The sequence below is a fragment of the Lissotriton helveticus genome, chromosome 1_2, assembly GCF_964261635.1.
Source record: "Lissotriton helveticus chromosome 1_2, aLisHel1.1, whole genome shotgun sequence".
Lineage (NCBI taxonomy): Eukaryota > Metazoa > Chordata > Amphibia > Caudata > Salamandridae > Lissotriton > Lissotriton helveticus.
Window position 1 is genome coordinate 353,776,669 of NC_136058.1, and position 22,711 is coordinate 353,799,379.

At 43.4% G+C, this 22,711-nt stretch overlaps 1 protein-coding gene across 1 annotated transcript in view; it reads right to left on the minus strand.

Moving 5' to 3' along the window:
* The window catches only part of LOC144803733 (uncharacterized), a 350,480-nt gene that overhangs the window by 56,909 nt on the left and 270,860 nt on the right, over positions 1-22,711 (minus strand). Inside the window, exon 11 of the mRNA XM_078671875.1 lies at positions 42-74. Within this exon, the coding sequence (XP_078528001.1) occupies positions 42-74 (33 nt within the window). The remainder of the gene's footprint in view (positions 1-41; positions 75-22,711) is intronic.

Consider the following 22,711-nt stretch of genomic DNA (forward strand, 5'->3'; position numbering starts at 1 on the left):
TAAAACCAGATTAAATGATTGAAAGAAAGCCATGTTCTTACCTCTCTTGCAACTTGTTAAACAAAACCGATATCCTGAAAAGTACAAAATGAAAACTTTTGAGCAAACATTTGCAAATCACTTTTATTTGCACCCATCTACTCGATCAATAATGTTATAGTTCCATGCGTCTTTATGACCATGTCACAATGACGTCGACACTTGATGTTATTCATCCAATAACAAATGAATGACATGTGTGATGCAACAGCATATTAGTGGCTGTTTTAATAGTGCATTCTTGAGAAATTGGAATGAAGCTGACATTATATAAAAACAAAGAAGATTGACCCTCATTCTTTTAAATATTTGACAAAAGGACATTTCAAGCAACAATTTCTGGGAAGGTTTTCAAAGTTTTCTTTCTCATCGAAGCTGGTAGATCATGCAAAGGGGCAGTGGTGCAGTGCAGTGCCACCTGTTAGCCTTATGGTACTGTCTCTGCTTACACGACAAGGCAGGCTGTCATATTCATCCCCCTTCCCCCCCACATCCCTATGGCTGCAGGAGTAAAATGTTGAACCCCTTAAAGGACTCAGTTCAATACACCAATATGACTTAGAAAACCAGTTTGACTGCAACCCATACACAACCCACTGAGCAGTACTATTTAGGAAGTGTTTTACGTTATGATCAGTCCTACTAGTTGAGTTCAGGAACAGAGTGGAACGCCAGAGCATCGTTTGTAAATGAATAGCACAATGGAACTAGCACTAAAGAACATGGCATAAAAACTTACAAATTTCTTTTTATAATACCCAAGACTTTTGCATAAAATATGACTGGTAGGTAACCACACAGCATGATAACATAAATGCTGCAATATATTAGCTAGCAAACAGAACAATATGAACATTCCAAAAATGGTTATCAATTTAGGGTGGAGAACTTGTGATTAACTCTACACGTCTTCCACATTGACTGAAATCAAGCAAACTCCATAGGACACCACTTCCTTAGGAAATATTACTCTGGTAAAAATCAGCATTAGGGTCCTAGCCACTGCAAGTGCAGCTGCAGTCCACTCCTCAAATGTATGTCCTCTGGGTACCGTGTGGCTTGATTCCTAAGAGCATGATACACCTGGTGCCAAAAGTTGTCTGGGGATCCATGGACCCTTTGTTGTCGATGCCCACCCTTTCAAAGGGGATGCCAAAAACAGGCAAGGGATTCAGGAGAGCTTTCAGCTCTACCCTGACCTACTGCTGACCTGGCAGGTCAAGCAAGTTCTGCAGAAGGTTTATGAGGAAATCTGCATCCGGTGCCAATAAAAGTGAGGGACAAGCCTGACAAGGTTTTGTCAGATGTCCAGCCAGGGGTATTTTGTGAGCCAACTCCAATAGTTAGGCCCTGTAGCAATGGGGGGCCACAAGGGCCTGTGTTGCTCCTTACCCAGACCTCTCAGTAAATGCAGCGATATCCAAAGGCACCATCTGCTGCCTGTTCTTTGGCTTATTGCCCCATTCTCTCCAAGGCTGGGCACTCCTTCTGCCCCTAACAAAAGTCCACCCTGGTGGGTCCTAGTTCTACTTGCCATACAGTAAGTACAAACATGTCACCAAGTGAAGCAATGTCCTCACAACAGGGCTCCAGGGCTACTTCCTCTGCGACCCCATGCACCTTAATTGGGAGACATTCAGGGGCTGGTTTGTCATGCCCCTTGCCCTTTCTTTGTTTGGCAGCTGTCAGGGCCACTTTACAAGGCTACAGACTTCCTTGACTCGCTTCCAGGGCAGCCATGGACCTGGTGGGTGCACACATCCACTCAGGCAACACAACATTTCCAGGTGAGTCCTACGCTCCACTTCCTTCCAAGTAGTGTGTCATGCCTGTGGGTTGTTTGCTAAGGAATTACCTAGTAGGGTTGACTTCTAGGTCGTTGTTTATCAAACAGGCAGAACCTAGCGTTACTTTCAAAAGACCCGAGACCCCCCGCTAAGATAGAACACTGGACATTGACCCTTACGGTTTTCTGCTACCACAACGTGATGGAACTTAGTGGGTAAAATCTGCTCTGGGTTCACAAGCTGCTTCCTTACAATTCTCATGCTGGCACCTATGTCTCTCAGACCCTCAACACCTTGCCAATTGATGGTAACCCTCTGCCTATATTTGGCAGTATTTTATGGCATGTGGATTTTTGGAACTATCTCCACATCACCCAGGAAAAGTAGGGTAACCTCCCTGAACTCCCCCGCCATTAACTGGGACAAACTCCTCGTCCCCACAATGCACACACCATCCCTGGTGCCTTACCTCCGGTAGGAGAATGTGCTACCTTTGGCACTTGGTGTCTACCTTGTAATGCCCATACTCGTAGAACTCATGCCTCCTGGGAGTCATGTTCTGACTCTTGTCAGTGAAGAGCTTTTTCTGGTGGTCTTAATGGGAAAGGGCCCCTTTCCCCTGTGAACTGTTTTTGGTAGCTTGAAATAACTCTTTCTCCCCCTTTCTTCTGCTGATAAACCAGACCACCCTTTTGGAAGTCCCCCCAGATGCTTTCCTGGACACTCAGATGCTTGACCCAGATGTCCACCTCCTCAGCACCTCAGAAAGCTTCATTGGGCCAGTCAGCCTGCTAAAAACAGGCATTGGTGCAGCTCTGGAAAACAAATATCTAGCTTGTGATTCTTCAATATCAAGTTGCACATCCCTGAACCTTGAATAACCTTGCTGGCCTCACCCAGCCTTTCACTGCTTTCCGGGACTAGGTAAGGAAATCCTCCTATGTTTGTGTAGAGAACTTGTGGCTACCCCTAAGCCTCTGTCTATGTATTACAGGGGTCGGCCCAAATGTATTGACTAAAATGGTCTCATGGAGGTGTAGTGTGTTTGGTCCTCTTCTTCTAGTGTAAGTAGCAGAGTAAAGTTTCTAGCCCTTTGGTCCAACAACTTTTTTCCATCCACCAATATGAATAAGACTCGGTGCACAAGCAGTGCTTCATTCCCAATCGAAGCATTTATCTTTATAGGCCCTGTACACACGTGGTACACTGTGCTAGGGACCTACAGGTAAATTAAATGTTCCAGTTTGTGGATGTCAATCAAACCATGTTTGAGGGGAGAAGCATAAGCACTTTAGCAGTGGTTGGCAGTGGTAATGTGTTCAGAACCTTAAGAATAACAAAAATAATGAGCAAAAATATGAGGCAAGCAGGCAAAATGATTGAGAAGACCACCCTAAAGCTGTCATGTCTAACAGGGGTCTATATCAAGAGTAGGTTAGTGGGTGGGGGCCTCTGATGAAAGCCCCCCTTTTTCAGCACTCTGTGATTTGTTTTGCTGTAACAAATGCAAGTTGGTAAGGGTAACTAAGAACGTGATGAAAACAAATTTGCACATTTCTTCTCGGCAATAGTAAGCGTGTTGGAATTGTTTTTTAAAGTAAATTAGAGACCAACCAGTAATGGATTTAATATTGGTATATACATAATATCTGACATAGTATATCAGTGTTGTACGAGGCTGTAATTAAAGTACAAGCTTATTTTTGTTTTGTGACTTATTCTATGTTCAAAATATAGGTATCCAGCAATGCCATTCAGTATAGTGCACACACTTTTTTGTCCTAACTGTTGCTTCTGTGAAAGTTTTAATCAACTGAAGTAGACTGGATACATATGTGAGTGGATATCTTAAAGCATGGAAAGACTCTATGAGCATATGATGGGCACATGGTTGACTGGGGTAGGCTATCTTGTTATATTGGCTTTTAGACTTATGACACTGCATGTAAATATGAGAGATCACTGGTGAGGAAACTGAAATAGTTGTGAGTGAGTTTGTCAACTTTTTGCTCCTTGGAATCTGGTGGATATGGTATCCTTACCTGTAATACAAGTCAGGTGTTTAAATTATTTTATAATTGGACCAACGTGTAAATTGTGGATCTGACCTTTATGCAAAAGTGTGTATTGTCCCTGGACCAAATCCCATCTCTATTTGGGAATGAAGATAGGCTGATTTAAGTCCCGAAGAAGGTGGTTAACAATCAGTTTCTCCAATGAAACGTGTGTTGACCGTGATCCCTTGCTGAGTCCCCCAGCCACGATGCAACAACTGCAGTAGATGGACTATTCATCTCTATGTTGGATGGTTACAGATTCGTGGGGACTGCGTGGTTGAGCTGGTTGAGTCTGTTTGAGTAGGCACAAATGGTATGCATGTGAGGCGTAGGCGTTGAGTGTTTGTATATAATGATTGAGCAATTGGCTTACATTAGGTTTTTTGATTGTATAAAAATATGTATGATAAATATTATAATATTATGTAATGATCCAGTTTACATTGAAATGTGATAACAAGATATAAAATCATGAACTTGTAATAAATATACAAAAATGGTGTGGGGTCAGTAATTATCTTTTTATTAACTTGGAGCTTGAGGAAATACAGGTCAAGCTGAAATATTTTTTGACATTCTTAACATCTTCTGTGCTTTCATAAACTGAGCAAGGTTGGAGCAGGTCCATGTGTAGAGGGATGTTGTTGCAGGTCATGTGGCTCCCCGCAAAATGTTGTTAGCACCCTCTGAAGTTACACTTGGGCTGGCCTCCCACATACATTGGCCAAGCTAAAAACCCTGCGAGGTTTGAATCTCTGCGCAGCAAAAACAGCTGTTGTTTTGCTACAAAAACATAGATGCTTTAAGCATAGCTTACAAAATGCTCAGAAATGTGGATGGCAAAGATAAACAAGATATCTAACTATAACAATGAACATCTTTGAACAATTTCAAAATGAATATAAACTAACCCTAGGCGCAGTACTACGCTATGCGAACAGAGCATACGTAGTTTGTGCTAATTCACACTCCACAAATTGCACGTAGCACAGTACAAAAACTGTGCTTAATCCCGTAGCGTAGAAGCTAAATCAACAACATCCTCAAATGCTTTGATAAATCAAATTTAAATGCTAAAAAGCATATAGCTAATTCACAAAACAGAATTTTTTTTAATGAAAATATTAGGCAATGAGAGAGGTGATAATTTTGGGGTCCCCCCAAACAATGGGGAGGACCAAGCAGATACCTTGAACACAAAGAGCATAAACAAAAAGCACAGCTTGTTGAACTTCGGTGGTGGTCCCATCCTCTTAGGACCACCCCAAGCACAGTTATTGGCAAACAAACAATCCCAACCAAAGGCCCTGCGAAGCATTATGGGACGAGATTAGCCGGGCCAGTGAATATTATAGTATCCAATATCAAAATAATTCTACAAAGAGCTGCAGTTCAACTAGTCGTTACTAGATGACTCTCGAGTCATTTGCAAAAGCATTGAAATTATTCTTACATCAAGCTGCAGTTCCACTAGTCGTTACTGGATCTCCCTCCTGAATCAAATGCAAAAGCATTGTAACCCTTTCATGAAACTTTTGCATTTGACTGGTGATGAAACAGTAGACTAATGCTCTGGCTGCCTAAATGTTCTTTAAATTCTTCAATTATAGGGGACCCTGATAAACAACACAGTTATTTGAGCAGCAACTAATTGTGTTTTTGTTCATTTTGAAAGGCTGAGCACATATCCCGCTTAGACCACTGATGTTATTAACTATCAATTAACTCGCAGCTTTGGATATGTCTGTGTCCTTTCCTTACAAGACATGAAAACTAAGGTCTACAGCTCCACATTTGTGGGCCTATAGGGCAGTGACCTTAGTCAAAAAGTATAGATTCTTGAGAAGAGCAAATGGTGATGGTAATGGTGCAGAGATGAGACATGGAGATTAGAGGAGATTGTGAGGATAGAAAATATGAGGGTAAGGAAAAAAGGAAGGATAACAAAAATGATTGGTAAGGATGAAAGAAGAGTAAAGTAGTTAGAAGAAGGAAAGAGAAAAAATATGATGGAAGGACAGATTAGAGAGGAGTAAGAGAGTGTTGTGTGTCATAAAGTAGAGAATGTGATGAAGTTGTGTTAGAGGTGGATGAACGAGGATATAGCAGGAGAACTATGGGCAAAGTGGGTAGTTGTAATAGGGTCACATCTGAAGTGGTGATGAGATGAGAGGTGAGTAAAGAGAGATGAGTAGGTAAGGGTGATGGTGAAGGTGATGGATGAGGAACACAAGTGATCAGAGACGTGCTTTATAAGCAAATTCCAACGTGTTGGAGCAGAAAAGAGGTTTTAAGAGGGGAGTGGTAGAACAAAAGGGAGAGGAGAGTGATGGGAGGTGAGTGGAGGCTGATGGAGACAGAGAGGGTGATGGAATAGAAGAGGCTAGAGGGAAGAAAGAAGAAAAGGAGGGAACATGCCAGTCACCGTTTAGAAAAGGCTGCTCAGTCTAGAGGCACTCGCATGAGCTAGACATTTTGACATGGTCCCCCATGAATACTTTCTACTCAAATGACTGACTGACGAATATTAGTTGGAAAACTAGCCACTAAAATACAATTTGAGCCGTAATCCTCACAAACTGTGCCTTTGGCACAGTAGGCAGCTAAGGGAAGGAACAGGTTGGCATTTGATGTTTGGCAAGTTGCCAACTTTGATTGCTCTTTCAATTGTTATTACATTCATTTGAAGTAAATGGAGAGCAGAGTGATCTTTAAAAAGTTGCACACCCCTTCACAGTCTCTTTAAAATATGCAGGTCCCCTTAGTGTGTGTGTGTATCTTCTGCATACACACAGTGTATACTCCAGGTCTTTGTGCTGCAGTTTCCAATGTTGTGAGCTGCTAGTGGAGGACAGGAACAGGGCAGCAGCATTCTAAATTTCATTTAGGCCTCCCACTAAGCACAACCAAGTGTGAGGAAACAGTTTTCCACACATATACAAGGTTATTACCCGGTAGGCATCAGCACTGATGGTGAGGCTGACAGAAGAGGGTGAGGTGGAGGGATTCAAGGTTGAGATGGAGAGACAGGAGGATGTGTCTCATGGAGGAAATGTTGAAGCAGAGAGGGGAGGAATATAGGCAGGAATGTGCGAGGGGAGAGGAAGGTGAGGCAAAGAGAGGCAGGATACTGAGGAGGAGTGAGTGAGGCTGGTATGGGGAAAAGAAGGTGTAGGCTGGTGAGGGAGAGATTAAGAGAACGGACTGGCAGAGAAAGAATGGTGGAGCGAAACAGAAGAGTAAAGTGGAGACAGAATAATAAGTTTGGGGTGGGGGCATAGCCATGCCCATGCTGGGCAGCCCCACTCATTCAAATATAAAAAAACTAAGTAATCTCTGGTGTCTAAGGGCTTTCTGCCCTCCCTCACCACTGCCCGGGCAGGTGTAATAAATGTCCCATCTGCTCCTCAGGGGGGGGCAGAAAGACTGTTTCCCTGTTTTGGTAGGGGCATATATATGCTGGGTAGCCCCCACCCATGCAAAAAAAGGAAAAAAGTAATCCCTGGTGTGTAGTAGGCTGATGGGTTTAACTGTCCTCATCTACCCCTCGGTGGAGGCAGAAAGACTATATTATTCACAGTTTTTAGAAGGGGCACAATCACTTTCCCAAGGGGCCACTCCCCCCTTGCTGTCTAGTCAAAGGATTCCTACTTGGGGATCGAACTCCTGTATCAATGCCTTTTAGATTTGGGGTCTCTAGTTGGCATAGTCAGGGTAAGGGGGTACACTCCTAAAATAACCCCTGCTCACCCCCTTGGTAGCTTGGCACGAGCAGACAGGCTTATCTCAGAGGCAGTGTGTAAAGCATTTGTGAACACATACAGTAATCCAGTGACACCACTACAGATAGACACCACACAGTTGTATATTAAAAATAAGTATTCTTTATATAGAATTAACACAGGACCACACACGACAAAAATCCACAATACTGTACTTAAAATCGTAAGATTAGCTTAGTTCTCTTTAGATCTTAAAATGCTACACTTTGAGTCAATGGGGCACATGCATCATTCATAGATTTTGCGATTCTTAATTTGCGAAAATTACCGAATCGCAAATTAAGAAACGCAAAATGCTATGCATCATTTTTTTGGCTATTGATTTGGGATTCAGTAAAAATCGCAATTTTTACCTAATCGCAAATAAATAGCAAATTCCTAAGTGCATTTTCGCAAATCCCATTGATTCCTATGGGCCAAAAGGCCCATAGGAGTCAATGGGAAGGTATTTACAAATTCGCAATTTGTTGATGCATTCCAAGGGTGCAGGGAGGGGTCCAAAGGACCCCCCCCCTGCACCCCTGAAATGCATTTGAAAGTGCATGTTTCACACACACATGTCCTAAGGACATGTGTGTCTGTAACATGACAGTTTAAAAAATGCATTTTTTTGCTTTTTGACAGATTTTCGCAAATTAACACGAGGGTCAACCTCATGTTAATTTGCACTTCCTATTTCATAATTCGCATTTTTTTTTTTAAATGATGCATTGCATTTAAGGAATCGCACAAATGCGATTCCTTAAATGCATTCGCATTTTTAAGAAATGCAAAAAAATGTGAATTCTGAAAAAGTGTTTGATGCATCCCAAAAACGTATTTAGGAAGCGCAAACGGCCGAATTTACCGATTCGCACCGTTTGCACTTCCTAAATAGGTTGATGCATGTGCCCTAATGTACCTTAAGATGCGACACGCAGGGCAACGAAAGTCTTCCAAGGATGGTGATGCGTTGATTCCTTACTGTGTTTCCAGGGCGATGCAGCGATGCGATTAAATTTTGTTGCAAAGAAATAAAGACATTGTTTTGTTCTTGATGTGGCACGCTTCTCCGATGTTGCGAGAAGTCTCGACTCGATGCGTCAGCTGCGACACCCTTGTTCAGTGATGCGATGACATCGGCTTTGGCGGCGACACTCTTCTCCCTTGATGTAAGACCGCTCGATGCAGCTGCAGTGGCGACACCCTTGTTCAGTGATGCGCCGACAGCGGCTCCGGCGGCGGCACGCTTCTCCAGGGATGGGCGGTGCTTCTCTTGATGCGGTGCAATGCAACAGCTACAGCGGGGACATCCACTATGCGACGGCAGTGGCTGCAACAGCAACACGCTTCTTCTTCATTGCGAGAAACTTATCTCGATGCAGTGCAATGCGTCAGCTACAGCGGCAACACCCTTGTTTAGTGATGCCACGGCAGTGGCTGCGTTTGCGACACGCTTCTTCTTCATTGCGAGATGCTTCTCTCCATGCGGTGCAATGCGTCAGCTACAGCAGCGATACTCTTGTTCAGTGATGCGACTGCAGCGGCTGCGACTGCTACATACTTCTTCTTCGTGAGTTGCGCTTCCAGCTCCTTGCGACACGCAGTCTCTCAGAAGCCGCAAAACAGCTGCAGGTACTTCCAAAGAGTTCTTGAGAGCTAGTGGTTGAAGTCTGTTGTCCCTGAGACTTCAGCAGGAGGCAAGCCCTTCTCTCAAGCCCTTGGAGATCCTTTACAAGTTGAATAAAGCACACAAAGTTCCATTCTCCTTTCTTTGGCAGTCAGGCAACCACTGCAGGCCAATCCCCCAAGCAGCACTTCAGCTTAGGGATAGTCTCTCCTCAGTTTCTTCAGGTTCCTCTCATCAGCAAAGGTTTCTTCTTGCTGTCCCAAAGTGATCTAAATTCTAGGGATCAGGGTCCCACTATCTATATCCTGTGGGCAGAGAGGCCTCTGCCTAGTCCAAACCAGTTCTGGAGCACTCTGTTTACATGACTCCTTCTTTCCTTTCACAGTGCATGGCAGAAAACATAAGACGCGCGCCACAGGAGGTGAAGCGAGCAATGTGGAGGGAAGGCACAGCCTTGGAGCACTCTGTGAACATGACTCCTTCTCTCCTTTGACTGTGCAGGGCAGAGACATCAGACGCACCACAGAAGGTGGAGCCAGCATTGTGAAGGGAAGGCACAGCCCTTTTCAGGTCCCAGGTGCAACTCCTCCCTCCCATCTAGCTGCAGATCTCTCTTTTCACCACTGGGCTGACTCATCCAATCTCCTGGAATCCCCCAGCCCCTGTCACTCAAACTCCAGACAAGGAATACACAACCTAGCAGAGGCAGGCTTGGATAGTTAGACCGGAAAATACCTACTTTCTAAAATTGGTATTTTCAAACACTTAATGGTAAAATCAACTTCACTGAAAGATGTATTTTATCATTCTGACTTTAGGCATACTAAACTCGAAGTTCTACCATGTTCTCTGAGTCAGTTAGGATTATAAGATGTAATAATCTAACTGCCCTTTCTGCCCTATGAAGAACAGATATCACTGCAATAGTGAAAAACGAAAATGGTTGTAATTCACTATTAGGACATGTCACACACAGCAGGGCCTGTCCTAACTTATACTTACAACGCCCCCTGCCCTTGGGCCTACCATAGGGGTATCTGACATGAAGACAAAGGAAGGTTTAGGGACTGACAAGTGGGTGCACTTGCCCAGTCAGCATGCCAGTACCAGACTGCACACGGGTTCTGCAATGCAGACCTTAGACACACTTTTACAGGCTGCTTTTGTGGGTGGCACAACCAGTGCTGCAAGCCCACCAGCAGCATTAGGTTTACAAACCCTGGGCACTCCCGGTGCACTGTACTAGGGTCTGCCAGGTAAACCAAACCAGCCAATCATGGAATCACAAATTCATTCTTTAATTTACAATAGGGAGAGCATATGCACTTTAGCACTGATCGGCAGTGGCAAAGTCCCCAGAGTAATAAAACCAACAACAACAGGTCAGACAAGTACAGGAGGAAGGCAAAAAGTTCAGGGATGACCCTACAAAAAGGGCCAAGCCAAAAAATGCCCAAATAGGGATCCACAAGGGAAATTTACCATTGAAAATGGGAAAATCTTCCCCTTCTATTGATATCTTCTCTGTATTAATCAGTGCTCAGGGTCTGACATAGCCCCCGAGCACCTAAGCAGTGAAACTGAAATGAGCCAATCGGTTTTCCTAAGTTATGTGTATGGGGATTTTGCATTGTTTAAACACGACTACAGCCCGAACCGCTGAAGAGAATTACACAAAATTTGGTTGAAAGCTAGATCTCAGTCCAAACAGCATGATTCTGTGATTTGGTGTGGATAGAGCTGGTAGTTTTTCAGTTATTATGCTACAAACACATTTGTAGATCTGGACGGTTGAAGAATCTCTCGATTTCTGATTGTCACATGGGGCTTTTTTTTCCCTAGGGCTAATTTAATCCCAGAATAGGCACACTGCCTGTAAGATGAAATACAATGATTCAGGCAGACATTACAAGCCTTTTTTGAGCCCCAAGGACCCCATCCCCCAAGAAATGCCAATAGAAGGGGGAGGACCAGCTGCCATTTTCACATGACCATATTGGCCCAAGGGACCACTTCCCCTGTAGCATGACAATCTACAGTTTCCCGGGGAGCAGCACACCTCCCTCCCCTAAAAAACATATGAGGCACCCAGAGATTTTTTTTTTAATTGATTAATAAAAGAGTGACAGGAACAACTCACTTAATATTCATTCACTGCTTTGTAGGGGCACGCCATAATGACCTTCAAGGGTTTATTCTTTTATATTTTTGGGTGCTCTGTGATGCCCATAGAATATCGAGGGATACCACATTGCCCTTTTAAATGTTGTTGGGTGCTATATGCAGCCATTCACCACCAGTAAAAGACTTTAATGGGCTCATTTAGAAGAAATGATGCATATATGCCGCAACACAGTGATGTGTCTAAAATACTTGTGCTGCGCTACATAAAAAAATATCAACATGGATGTACCACATTTATGCTAAGGCGCATCATGTCACAAGCTTCCATGGTGCATCAGAAATTCTGACACATTTGTGGAAAGGACAGCGCAGTGCATCTGCTCCTAAAGTGAAGCACAACTAAATTTGAGCTTATGACAAGCCCAAATTCCACATTGCGTCAAAAAAAGGCAATGCTTCGGTTCTGACTTATGCAACAGGCCTAATGCATGGGGACTAATGTAATAGAACATGGTATGGTGGAAAAGTCACCTTGGACACTCTTCCATTGGTCCTGGAAGTAAAGCATACAAGTATGAAGTATGACTATGTGTCACATTACAGTGGACATAGTCAACTTATGTGTAAGTTACCTAAGTATGTGTGACATATTTAGTGAAACATCAATGTGAGTGGATACAAGTGTTACCTACCTTATGTGTATACTTAACTTTTGTGGTTTGGAGTAGGCAGGATGGACTTGGGGACCCATTCCTATATGGATACGCAACAATCCTGGTCTGTTCCTTATATACAGTACACAGAGTCATTTTGATTTGCTTTATGCCAGTATTGTGTGTAGTTCCTAAAAGTATTTAGGATCTGTGCATTTTGTGGAGAACATAAACAAAGGGAATGGTGTCAAGACTGATTCCGCCCCCGCACGATTTGTCGTCCTATACTCCTGCTAGCTCAGAGTGCCACGCCACCACAAAGCCCCAGGTCCTTTCCAAAGAGAGAATAGTTTCTGGCAACCACTGAACATGACGACCCTGACCCCTCCAGGTATCGTGGATGCCCGTATAGTTCATTTCGTATATTCACTCATGCTCACTTATGCCCAGAGAGATAAAAAGATTAAATGATGGGGCATTTTCAATAAGAATTTATTGAACAAACATCACTCTAGTTTACAACATATGTGCTGAAGGAATCATTAGACAGTAGCAAATGTATAAGATCACAAGCACGAAAAGAGTAAATAGTAGATAGATTTATACCATGGCACTAAAGCGATGAATATATACAGGCATATGGAACACAGCAATCTTTGTGCACTTCTTCAAATGCTGACCCTATCTAAGCGTAACTAGATATACCTAACATGTATATAGATGTAAAAGCTTGTAAAGCATGTTATGTTTGTGGGTATACTGCCAAGAATCTCCTAGGAAAGATCAAACCCCATTACCTGGTTGGAGAGAATGATAGACCGGTCTTGGTTTCAAGTAGGACACCCTGTAAGGGAAGTCAGAACGATGCGTTATGATGATTCAGCTTGCAGGACCCAGTGTCAGTGTGGAAGTCTCTCTCTTTTTATGCCCAGTTATGGTGTGCCTCTTTTAAACCAAAAAGGTGCCCACAGGGGTTCTACCTCGATCGATATGTTATGATTGCAATTATGCAAATCAGCCCGAATCAATAATTGCAACTATGCACAGCAGGTGTGTTGTCCATGGATGACAATTATAGTGACTTTTTTACAGGCTTATTATCCAGTGTGTTCAAGGGATTAAGATATGGTACTGAGAATCATGATGCATAACAAATGAGGGATGTTTTCAGAGAAAACCACACTATATTTGTTCAGCTCATAACTAGGCGAAAGGTCAGCACCAAAACCATTATATAGCAAAAGGTAGAATGAATGTAGGTGAAAGGTCACCTAACTATATAGGCCTAACTTATAAAGTGTTACAGTACATTAGGTGCGATGGTCCCAGGTTGCTCAAGGAGATCCTGCAAATGATTTACACATGTAAACCAACAAAAAGCCAGATGATGAGGGTCCACTATTCTGTGCATTAGAGGGCTTGTCCAACTATGTTCTATGATTGAATTTCAAAGTACGCTCCCCTCATGGTTCACCGTCGCCAACCTCTTTATACCAAGTATACTAAACATACAGTGTTTTATGTTTAGCACTATGATGTCATGATTAATTTTGTACTTGGATTAGGGACCTGTTGGTATAAGAATGTCACACTCTTAGGAGTACAAAAAAGCTCGCCGCTGATAAAGTTGAAAATCAAAAATTCTTTTTTTAGGGATCATTATTAATTTCTTAGATGGGAAAAGATGAGTGTACCAATATGTTCGGTTAAAGTGAAGTCAACATATATATTTGAGCTCTGTTCAGTTTCTCCATGTGAAGAAAGCAAATGCGTCTTCTAGATTGTTAAATAGGCAGAGCAAGGTTAGCTGGGTATTTGTTAGATAATATTTGATTTAATAATGTGCACGTGTACGTTTCTAAAGGCTTTTTAATAACGATTATTTGTAATTTTTATTTGCTTCACAGCCCTGCTGAGGTCCCGGTAAGGGACGAAACGCGTCGGCTGTTGAGTTCATGTAATTATGAAAAGTTGGCTGATATAGACCTCTGCGCAAGCGTGAGACCTAGATTCACTCCTGAGGCAGAAGCCGGGAGCTGTGTTGTTTTGTACCTATGTACTTTTAAATCTTAAATTTAATTTAGCAATTTGCTAACCTTTTAAATTATCGCCGCATTCACCCCTCTCACTCAGCCGAGTAGGCGCTGAGCTGCTATACGCCCACGGAGTCTGCCGGACTAATCGAGCGGCCATCTTGGGAAAGTACGCAGGGTAGCGGGCTAGTCTTTGTGACGCGCTCTGCCCAGCATAAAAGAAGGAACCTCTGCGCAAGCGTGAGACCTAGATTCACTCCAGAGGCGGTAGCCGGGAGCTGTGTTGTTTTGTACCTATGTACTTTTAAATCTTAAATTTAATTTGGCAATTTGCTAACCTTTTAACTTATCACCGCATTCACCCCTCTCACTCAGCCAAGTAGGCGCTGAGCGGCTACACGCCCATGGAGGCTGCCGGACTATTCGAGCGGCCATCTTGGGGAGGTACGCAGGGTAGCGGGCTAGTCTTTGTGACGCGCTCTGCGCCAGCATAAAAGAAGGAACCTCTGCGCAAGCGTGAGACCTAGATTCACTCCTGAGGCGCAAGCCGGGAGCTGTGTTGTTTTGTACCTATGTACTTTTAAATCTTATACTTAATTTGGCAATTTGCTAACCTTTTAACTTATTGCCGCATTCACCCCTCTCTCTCAGCCGAGTAGGCCTGAGCTGCTACACGCCCACGGAGGCTGCCGGACTAATCGAGCGACCATCTTGGGGAGGTATGCAGGGTGTCGGGCTAGTCTTTGTGACGCACTCTGCACCAGCATAAAAGAAGACGGGTATGCCTCCTCGCAGCAGACGCGAACAGCGGACGCACCGTCAACGCGCCGAAGGAGCGCCAAAGGAAAGCCCGTCTGTGCCCGTCCGCGCCAGGACGGGCCCAAGGTCCAGAACCCCTGTACAAACTACCACCGGGAAGTTTAGCTACAATAAGGAGCAGCTTCTGGGGCTTACAGGGGAGAGAAATACTAGATGTTCACATATCTTGTCTTTTGGAAAAGCCCAGGATTCTTGCCCGCACTGCAATTTTGAATTCATACCTCCTGAACTTCCCCAGTCAAAAATTGTGAAAGAAAAGTCTTCTTCTCTAGCACTTCTTAACTGTCGCTCCCTTCCTAAGCATGCGCGTGAATTATGCTTGCTTCTAGAAGAAAGATGCCCTGATGTGCTCTTTCTAACAGAAACCTGGACGAATGCAGACTCGGATCCCGATGTAGTCCGGGCCCTACCTCCTAATTACACCATTATTAGACAAGATCGGGATAGTGGTCGGGCTGGGGGGGGGATTGCAATTATTTATAAAAATATCTATAGCTGCAGGTCAACTAGCTGCCTTCTTTCAGAGTGTGAGAGTGTTTCTTTTGCTATCAGTTTCTCCCCTTCCTGTACCTTCTCAGGGATTCTTTTATATCGTCCACCTGGAGCATACGCTAATTTTTGCAATGATCTTCCAGACATTGCTATAAACTGCGCCAGTCTTACCTCTAATTTTTCAATTTTGGTGATTTTAATATTCACCTCGATGAACCTGATACCCCCGCCTCTCAAGACCTTATGGCAGGTCTAGAGGTGCTCCATCTAAAACAAATTGTCACCGGCCCTACACACAAAGCAGGTCATCTGCTCGATCTTTTTTTCACCAATCTTGATAATATTATTGGTCAGACCATGTCCTTTTATCTTTTATTTGGTCCCCTTCTGATCGGGCACAGCCCGTCATAGAAACAAAAAAACGGATTCGCATTTGGTCCAAGGTTCCAGTTAAAAACTGGGTAGCGAACCTTAATATTTCTACTCCGGCACTCTGCTCTAACCCTATAATGGCGAATGCCTCTTTTAATAATTGGTTGGAGTCCTCCTTGGACCTTACTCTTCCTAAGACAGAACTTTGTCATCGCATTGGCACTGACAAAAAAGCGTGGTATACTCTTGAATTAAGATTGCTTAAACAAGCCTGCAAGTAGTCTGAAAGGAAATGGAGGAAGGACTTCTCCGAGGTCAGTAAGGGCAATTATAGATCTGCATTGTGGATTTATAAAAATAAAATAAAAACTGCACAATCTAGCTATTATCAGGAGAAGATAGCCTAGGCCGCCAATTCCCCTAGGGAAATTTTCAAAATTTTCAAATCATTGGTCACCCCTCTCACTGAGCCATTAAATGCACAGAAACGTTGTGTTGAGTTAGCACATTTTTTTGCTACTAAGGTTCCCAATATCTATTCGTTATTTCAGCATGTGGAGCCTAAATTACCTTCCCCCCCCATTCGACCTTCATGCAGGATTGGTGGGATTTGTTCCACTTGATTTATCCATTCTGCAGCGACTCTTGGGGAATCTTAAGTCTGGCTCCCCGGCTGATGCTGCTCCCCCCTCCATCCTTAAGTTGGTCTCGGATACTGTTGCCCCAGTTATCCGGGATGTAATTAACTCCTCTCTTGCAGCCGGGTTGGTCCCGCCGTCATGGAAACAGGCAAGAGTGAAGGCACTTTTAAAGAAACCTAAATCAGTCCCTGAGGACTCGGCGAACTACCGTCCCATTTCTCTGCTACCAGGTATAGGTAAACTGGATGAAAAAAATGTTAATTCTTTATTATCAACATTTGTTGAGAATAATAAAGCCCTGCACCCCACCCAGACGGGCTTTAAATTCCACCCCCGTCCTGTATTTTTCTCCCATTGTGTTTCCCCTTTAGGCATGTCTGACCCTCACCCACCCTTATACAATTTGGAATACATTAACAAAATCTTAGGAGGCCCGTCCCTCCTTTCGGACTCAGTAGAAGCACCAGCTGGGTCTGGTACATCACTTACGGCTGACTTAGAGAAACTAAAGAAAAAAGAAGTACGCCTAACCTTAATGATCAGATTACTTACAGACTATCTTAGATCTAATACTATCCCTCTGGGTCTGCAGGTATGAAATATACCAGGGGTCTTTACTAACAACCCCAAATACTGGAATGGTTTCAGCTATATCAGAACTACTTGCTCCAGGCACTGGATGGTGCTTGGGGTTGATATTGCTACCAAAGAGCTTCAAAAATTAAATATTGAAATAACTGATCTTGAAAAACAAATAAAAGACGCTAACACCAGCTCTGAAACCAACAAACTTCTCGAGCAAATAAACAAAACTATTGAAGATTTCCATAAAATCGAACTAAACAAAAAAACAACCAAAGTTAGGAAAGATATAAAGAATTTCAGCCAAGAAAGAGCATATCCTTATTTAGCTAAAGATTACTACACTAATCGTCCATACAACGGTCCTCAAAACCAAAAACCGCGGGGCAGGTACAATAAAAGACAACAATACGTAGGATTCACTGATAGCTCAGCTGAATCCTCAGGACAGTCTGACCAAAGCGACAGCCCGGGCCCTTCTAACTGTAATTTTTTAGAAGGCGGCCGTGGCCAACCGAGAGGCAGGGGCAAGCAACCACAAACATGGTCCAAACCACCAAATCCTCCCGGAGAACGATTTACACGCCGCCAACACTACCGGTGGTAACGCCTTCTGATCAAACTACTACTGACAATACTAATACACTAGAGAGCGGTCTTCTCCCAATTTTCAATCTCACTGAACATAACCTATCCAGTGATGAAATCTCACTCTTAAGTAGAGGACTTTCCTTTGTCCCTACAGTACGCCCTAATTTTCAGGACGTACAAACAGAACTCTTATGTTTTTTCAGGAAGATCAGGTTAAAAAGTTTTTTCATTCTCAATCCCGCTTTACCTAAATCCGCCAACACCCCTTACAAGCCCCCATCTAAATTTAGTCCCTCAGCCGGTATGATTCCACCGGAGATACTTACCTTTGAAAGACTTGTTCTCAAAGACCTAATGACACTTGAAAACAAGAGGTCTTTCACGCCCTACAACATCTCTCTTGATGAGAAAAAAGCTATTACCTCCCTCAAAAATAACCAGTCCCTGGTCATAAAACCCACGGACAAAGGGGGAGGCATTGTAATCCAAGACGTTGAAATCTACAAAGGCGAAATACTATGTCAACTTAATAACAGGGAACACTACTGTAAACTGCCTCGTAATCACACCAGTGAAATTCAAGAATTGATTAACAAAGTTACTACAGAAGCCTGTGAATTAGGCTTCTTGTCCAAAAAAGAGTACGAGTTTCTCAATATAAAATCACCCAGGACTCCCGTAATTTACTGCCTACCCAAAATCCATAAAAATCCTCTTTCTCCTCCAGGTCGCCCCATTGTTTCGGGCTGTGGCTCTGTCCTAGAGCCACTTGGCCACTATATAGATTTTTTCATTAAACCATTTGTCCCTGATACAATTTGTTATATCAGAGACAGTATGGCAATGATAAATCTAATAGAAGACTACCCGTTTGATCCCACATCCAGCACTATGTGCACGCTGGATGTGGAGTCATTATACACTAATATTCCGCAATTCGAATCCATGCGTGTCATTCAAAGGGTTCTTGAAACACGCACGCGCCCCCATAATGTTCCATCTATGTTTATCCTCCAGCTACTAGAAATTTGTTTGACCAAAAACTTTTTTCTCTTTGACGGACAGTTCTATGGCCAGGTTAGGGGTACCTCCATGGGAGCTATTTTTGCCCCAAACGTGGCTATCCTGTACATGGACCACCTAGAAACTAACAACATTCTAGATACGTCGAACCCTTTTCTCAATGTCATCTCCCTTTGGAAAAGATATATCAACGACATCTTTCTAGTTTGGAACGAATCCTCGGACAGCCTCACTAGTTTCCAACATTGGCTGAACAACAACAGTGGGGGTCTTAAATATACTATGTCCTCCAGCAAAGATTCCATTCCTTTTTTGGACTTAGAAATTAAACATACAGAGGGACGCCTTACCACCTCATTACATCGCAAACCTACGGAGCGCAATACTCTGTTAGAATACACCAGCAATCACCCACGAGCACTACGGGATTCCCTCCCATTTTCCCAGTTTTTACGTATTAGACGTAATTGCTATTTTAAGGAGGATTATTTCACTGAGGCCAAGGTCCTCAGCAAAAAACTTAGAGACAGGGGCTACCCGCGTAAATTAGTGCGTCGATCCTTGAAAAGGGCATGGTACTGTCCCAGAGAAACCCTTCTAGAGCCCAGACAAAAAACAGACCAAGAAAGACTAATTTGTGTCACCACATTCTCACCAGTGTCTAATTCCATCAGAAAAAGTGTGCTTAAACACTGGCCGGTGGTAAATGCCGGCCTACTGACAATAGAGCGTCCAATGTTTGCCTTTAAAAGGGCAAAAAACATCAAAGACCATTTGGTGAGGGCAGCTCTTCCCCAACAACCATTGAAAACTACTATAAATGATGCATGGGACCTTCCACCTCTTACGGGACATAAAAAATGTGGTAATTGTGTCTGCTGTGACTCGACAATTGAAGGCCAATATTTTGAATATAGTACCATGAAGTATGCTCGTAAATATTTTTCCAATTGTAATTCTGCCAACTTGGTCTACGCTATCTTATGTCCTTGCATGCTTATCTATATAGGACAAACAAGCCAAAAGGTATAACTGAGAATAGGACAACATCGCAGCAGGATAAGATGTCAAACACCAAACGCACCCCTCGTGGAGCATTTTGCTAGAATGGGCCACAATGAAAAAGACCTCATCTGGACAGTGGTTACAATTATTAAACCACCCCCTAGAGGGGCAGACATTGCACATTTGCTTAACAAAGATTAACTGCGTTGGATTTTGAAATGTGACAGTATTAGAAATGGCCTTAATCGGCAAGAAGACTGGACCTCTCTACTGTGATGCCCATTATTAACGCTTTAATCTGTGATCTGTATATTGTATTCCGTTTTAATCACCTGCGCCGTTTTATGCACTATTATCAAGGGCACTTGCACCACGCTCCTTAACTAAACCACTGTAAAATGGCCACCATGTTCGCCAGTAATCTGGAACATGTTTTACCCTGTGTAGTCCCTTCACCATTTCCACAAACCACGAGGCTTATCAGCCTTCATGGCAGCCCAGTGACTCATCCATTCGTCGCCACTGCTGCTACGTTCCGAAAGGTGCACAAGTAAGTCCTATTCCCTGCCCTCCCAAGGCATCGCTTACGAGATCGTTTATCTGACCACGCTAATTCAACTAACTCAGCTGTACAACCATTTATTCCTCCCGTTTTCCCCCCCAGATGCAGCCATTGAGCCGCTCTCTATCCGAGCCACTGCGCTCTTTCCCTATCTGTACGGACAATTGTCCATCCTGCTGATCTAACTGCGTTCTGGTAAATAGAAGGATTTATTTCCACCCTCACTTCTCGATTGAAACGCCCACTGAGGTTAAATGTCGGAAATTTTTTCCTTTTAGATACAACAATCGTCCATCGAGGTGTCACATGTAACGTAGTGCCCATGAAGAAACCATTCACATAGGTTCTTCAATCACTCCGAGCATGACTTTCACCCGCCGCCGATTTTTCATAATCTGCATGCCGCAAATAGTCCACAATACGGAGGCTCTATCCTCACGAATTAAGTCTAGTACCATCTGCACAATATGTCTGCAAAACTCTGAAATACTTGTTTCCCATCACGTATAGACTGGCACACGCCCTTACGTTTTGGGTTAGTGAATGATACCAAATGTGCAGCAAGTTCACCCTTACCATGACTCTTCACGGCCCTCTCGAACTCGTGCGGTCTGATATTATCGTTTTTAAAGTTCACTCGTCGGTTTTCACCTTTTTCTCCACTTCACAATATCCATGTTATTTCACAATGTTTATGAAATTTCGTATTAACATGCCTAAAACTGATATATATATCCCTTTTTCTTCTTCCTTTTTTCTCCAATTATGTATGTACCTGTCTTATGTATAGTACTGTGACTAAAGGCATAGTGTAACTAATGGTTAAGACAACAATTGTCATTCCTTGTCCTGATGATGATGCCCTAGATTTGAATACGGCATCGAAACGTCGTCGACCTTTGAACCCCCAAATGCAATATATGACTGAAAATTTAATAATTGCAGTGGTGTGATGTAATATAATTTAAAATCTGTAACAACTGACTAAAAGTATACAGATGCAACTTTTGCTTTGCCTTCTTGGCCACCAGTTCTTTGTTGTCTTGTCTTGTATTGTAAGGGTCACGGCTGTGCCCGCTTGACGCTAAATGGTTCTCCCATTTTTTCAAAGTATTCTTCTAATCAATTGAAAATAAATTTCTTGTCCGGCTGGACAAAAGTCATTTCACCTATTTTTACACACCATTGTTTCCAATAATAGGGACCACTGTCTTATAGAATATGTTAGATGCAAGCAGGGCACGGAGACGGCCCTTATTGCCGTAGTTGAAGAAGCTTGGAAAATCGTGGATTCTGGAAGCTGAGCTGCCATTATTTTGTTAGACCTCAGCGCAGCCTTCGACACGGTAAATCATTCTGTCATGATTCAGAGACTAAGCGATGTGGGGGTATCAGGAATGGTGCTTAAGTGGCTGCAGTCCTTTCTCACGGACATAACTTTTGCTGTGTTTGAGGATGAGGCAATTTCAAAACAGATCCCCCTGCAGTACGGCATTCCCCAGGGATCCTCATTAAGCACTACCATGTTTAACATCTACATGGGGCCCTTGTCTGAGGTGGTACTTCCCTGGGGGGTCCAGTTGGTCACCTACGCTGATGATACCCTTTCCCGGCATTATACACCTGACAATAACCTTACTTCCTGTTTAACCAAAGTACTTGAATGGATGGATTCGTCCTTTCTTAAACTTAATGGCTCCAAACCCGAAATTATGATGTTAGGACATATGGCCCCTACCAAATTAGATCCTTGGTGGCCTAGTTGCCTTGGCCTCCCCCTCCCCAAAAAAACAAATTAAGAGTCTGGGAGTATGGCTTGATCCTAATCTTAGTTTCCTTGTACAATCTCGTACGGTTGCTGCCATCTGCTATGGCCTGATTAGACTGATAAGGAAGATCCTGGGTCTCCTCCCTTTTGAAGCCAGGCGTCTTCTGGTTCAGTCACTTATTTTATCGCGTCTTGATTACGCGAATGCAGTCTATCTGGGCGCTCCTCAGGGAACTATCAATATCCTACAGATTGTTCAGCACTGCGCTGCTCGGCTGTTAATGGATGTCCCTAAGCGGAGTTCGGCCAAATCAGCCCAACGTCAGTTGCACTGGTTGCCAGTGCAGCAAAGGATCTGGTTCAAGGCCACGTGCACTGTTCATAAGTCCATTTCTGACAACGGACCGGCCTTGATCCAGCCTATGTTTCAACTCCATCAGATCACCCGGACTCTTAGATCGAATCATAAAAAATTTCTGACAGTCCCTAGGATTAAACGGGCACGTATGGGTGGCCGACATTTTTCACTACATGCTGCAAAACTCTGCAACCAGCTCCCCGACTCCATTCGATAGGAACCTAACTATCTCAGCTTCAGGAAATCGTTGAAAACCTTCCTTTATCCCTGAACAGTAAGGAATGACTAGGTGTCTTGATGCGCTGGGATGCCCCCGGGTAGCCATACGCAATATAAATGCGCATTCATTCATACATTAATTCATATAGATGAAAATTCGCAATAAAGAACAAGAAGCACAAAATAATCGACTGG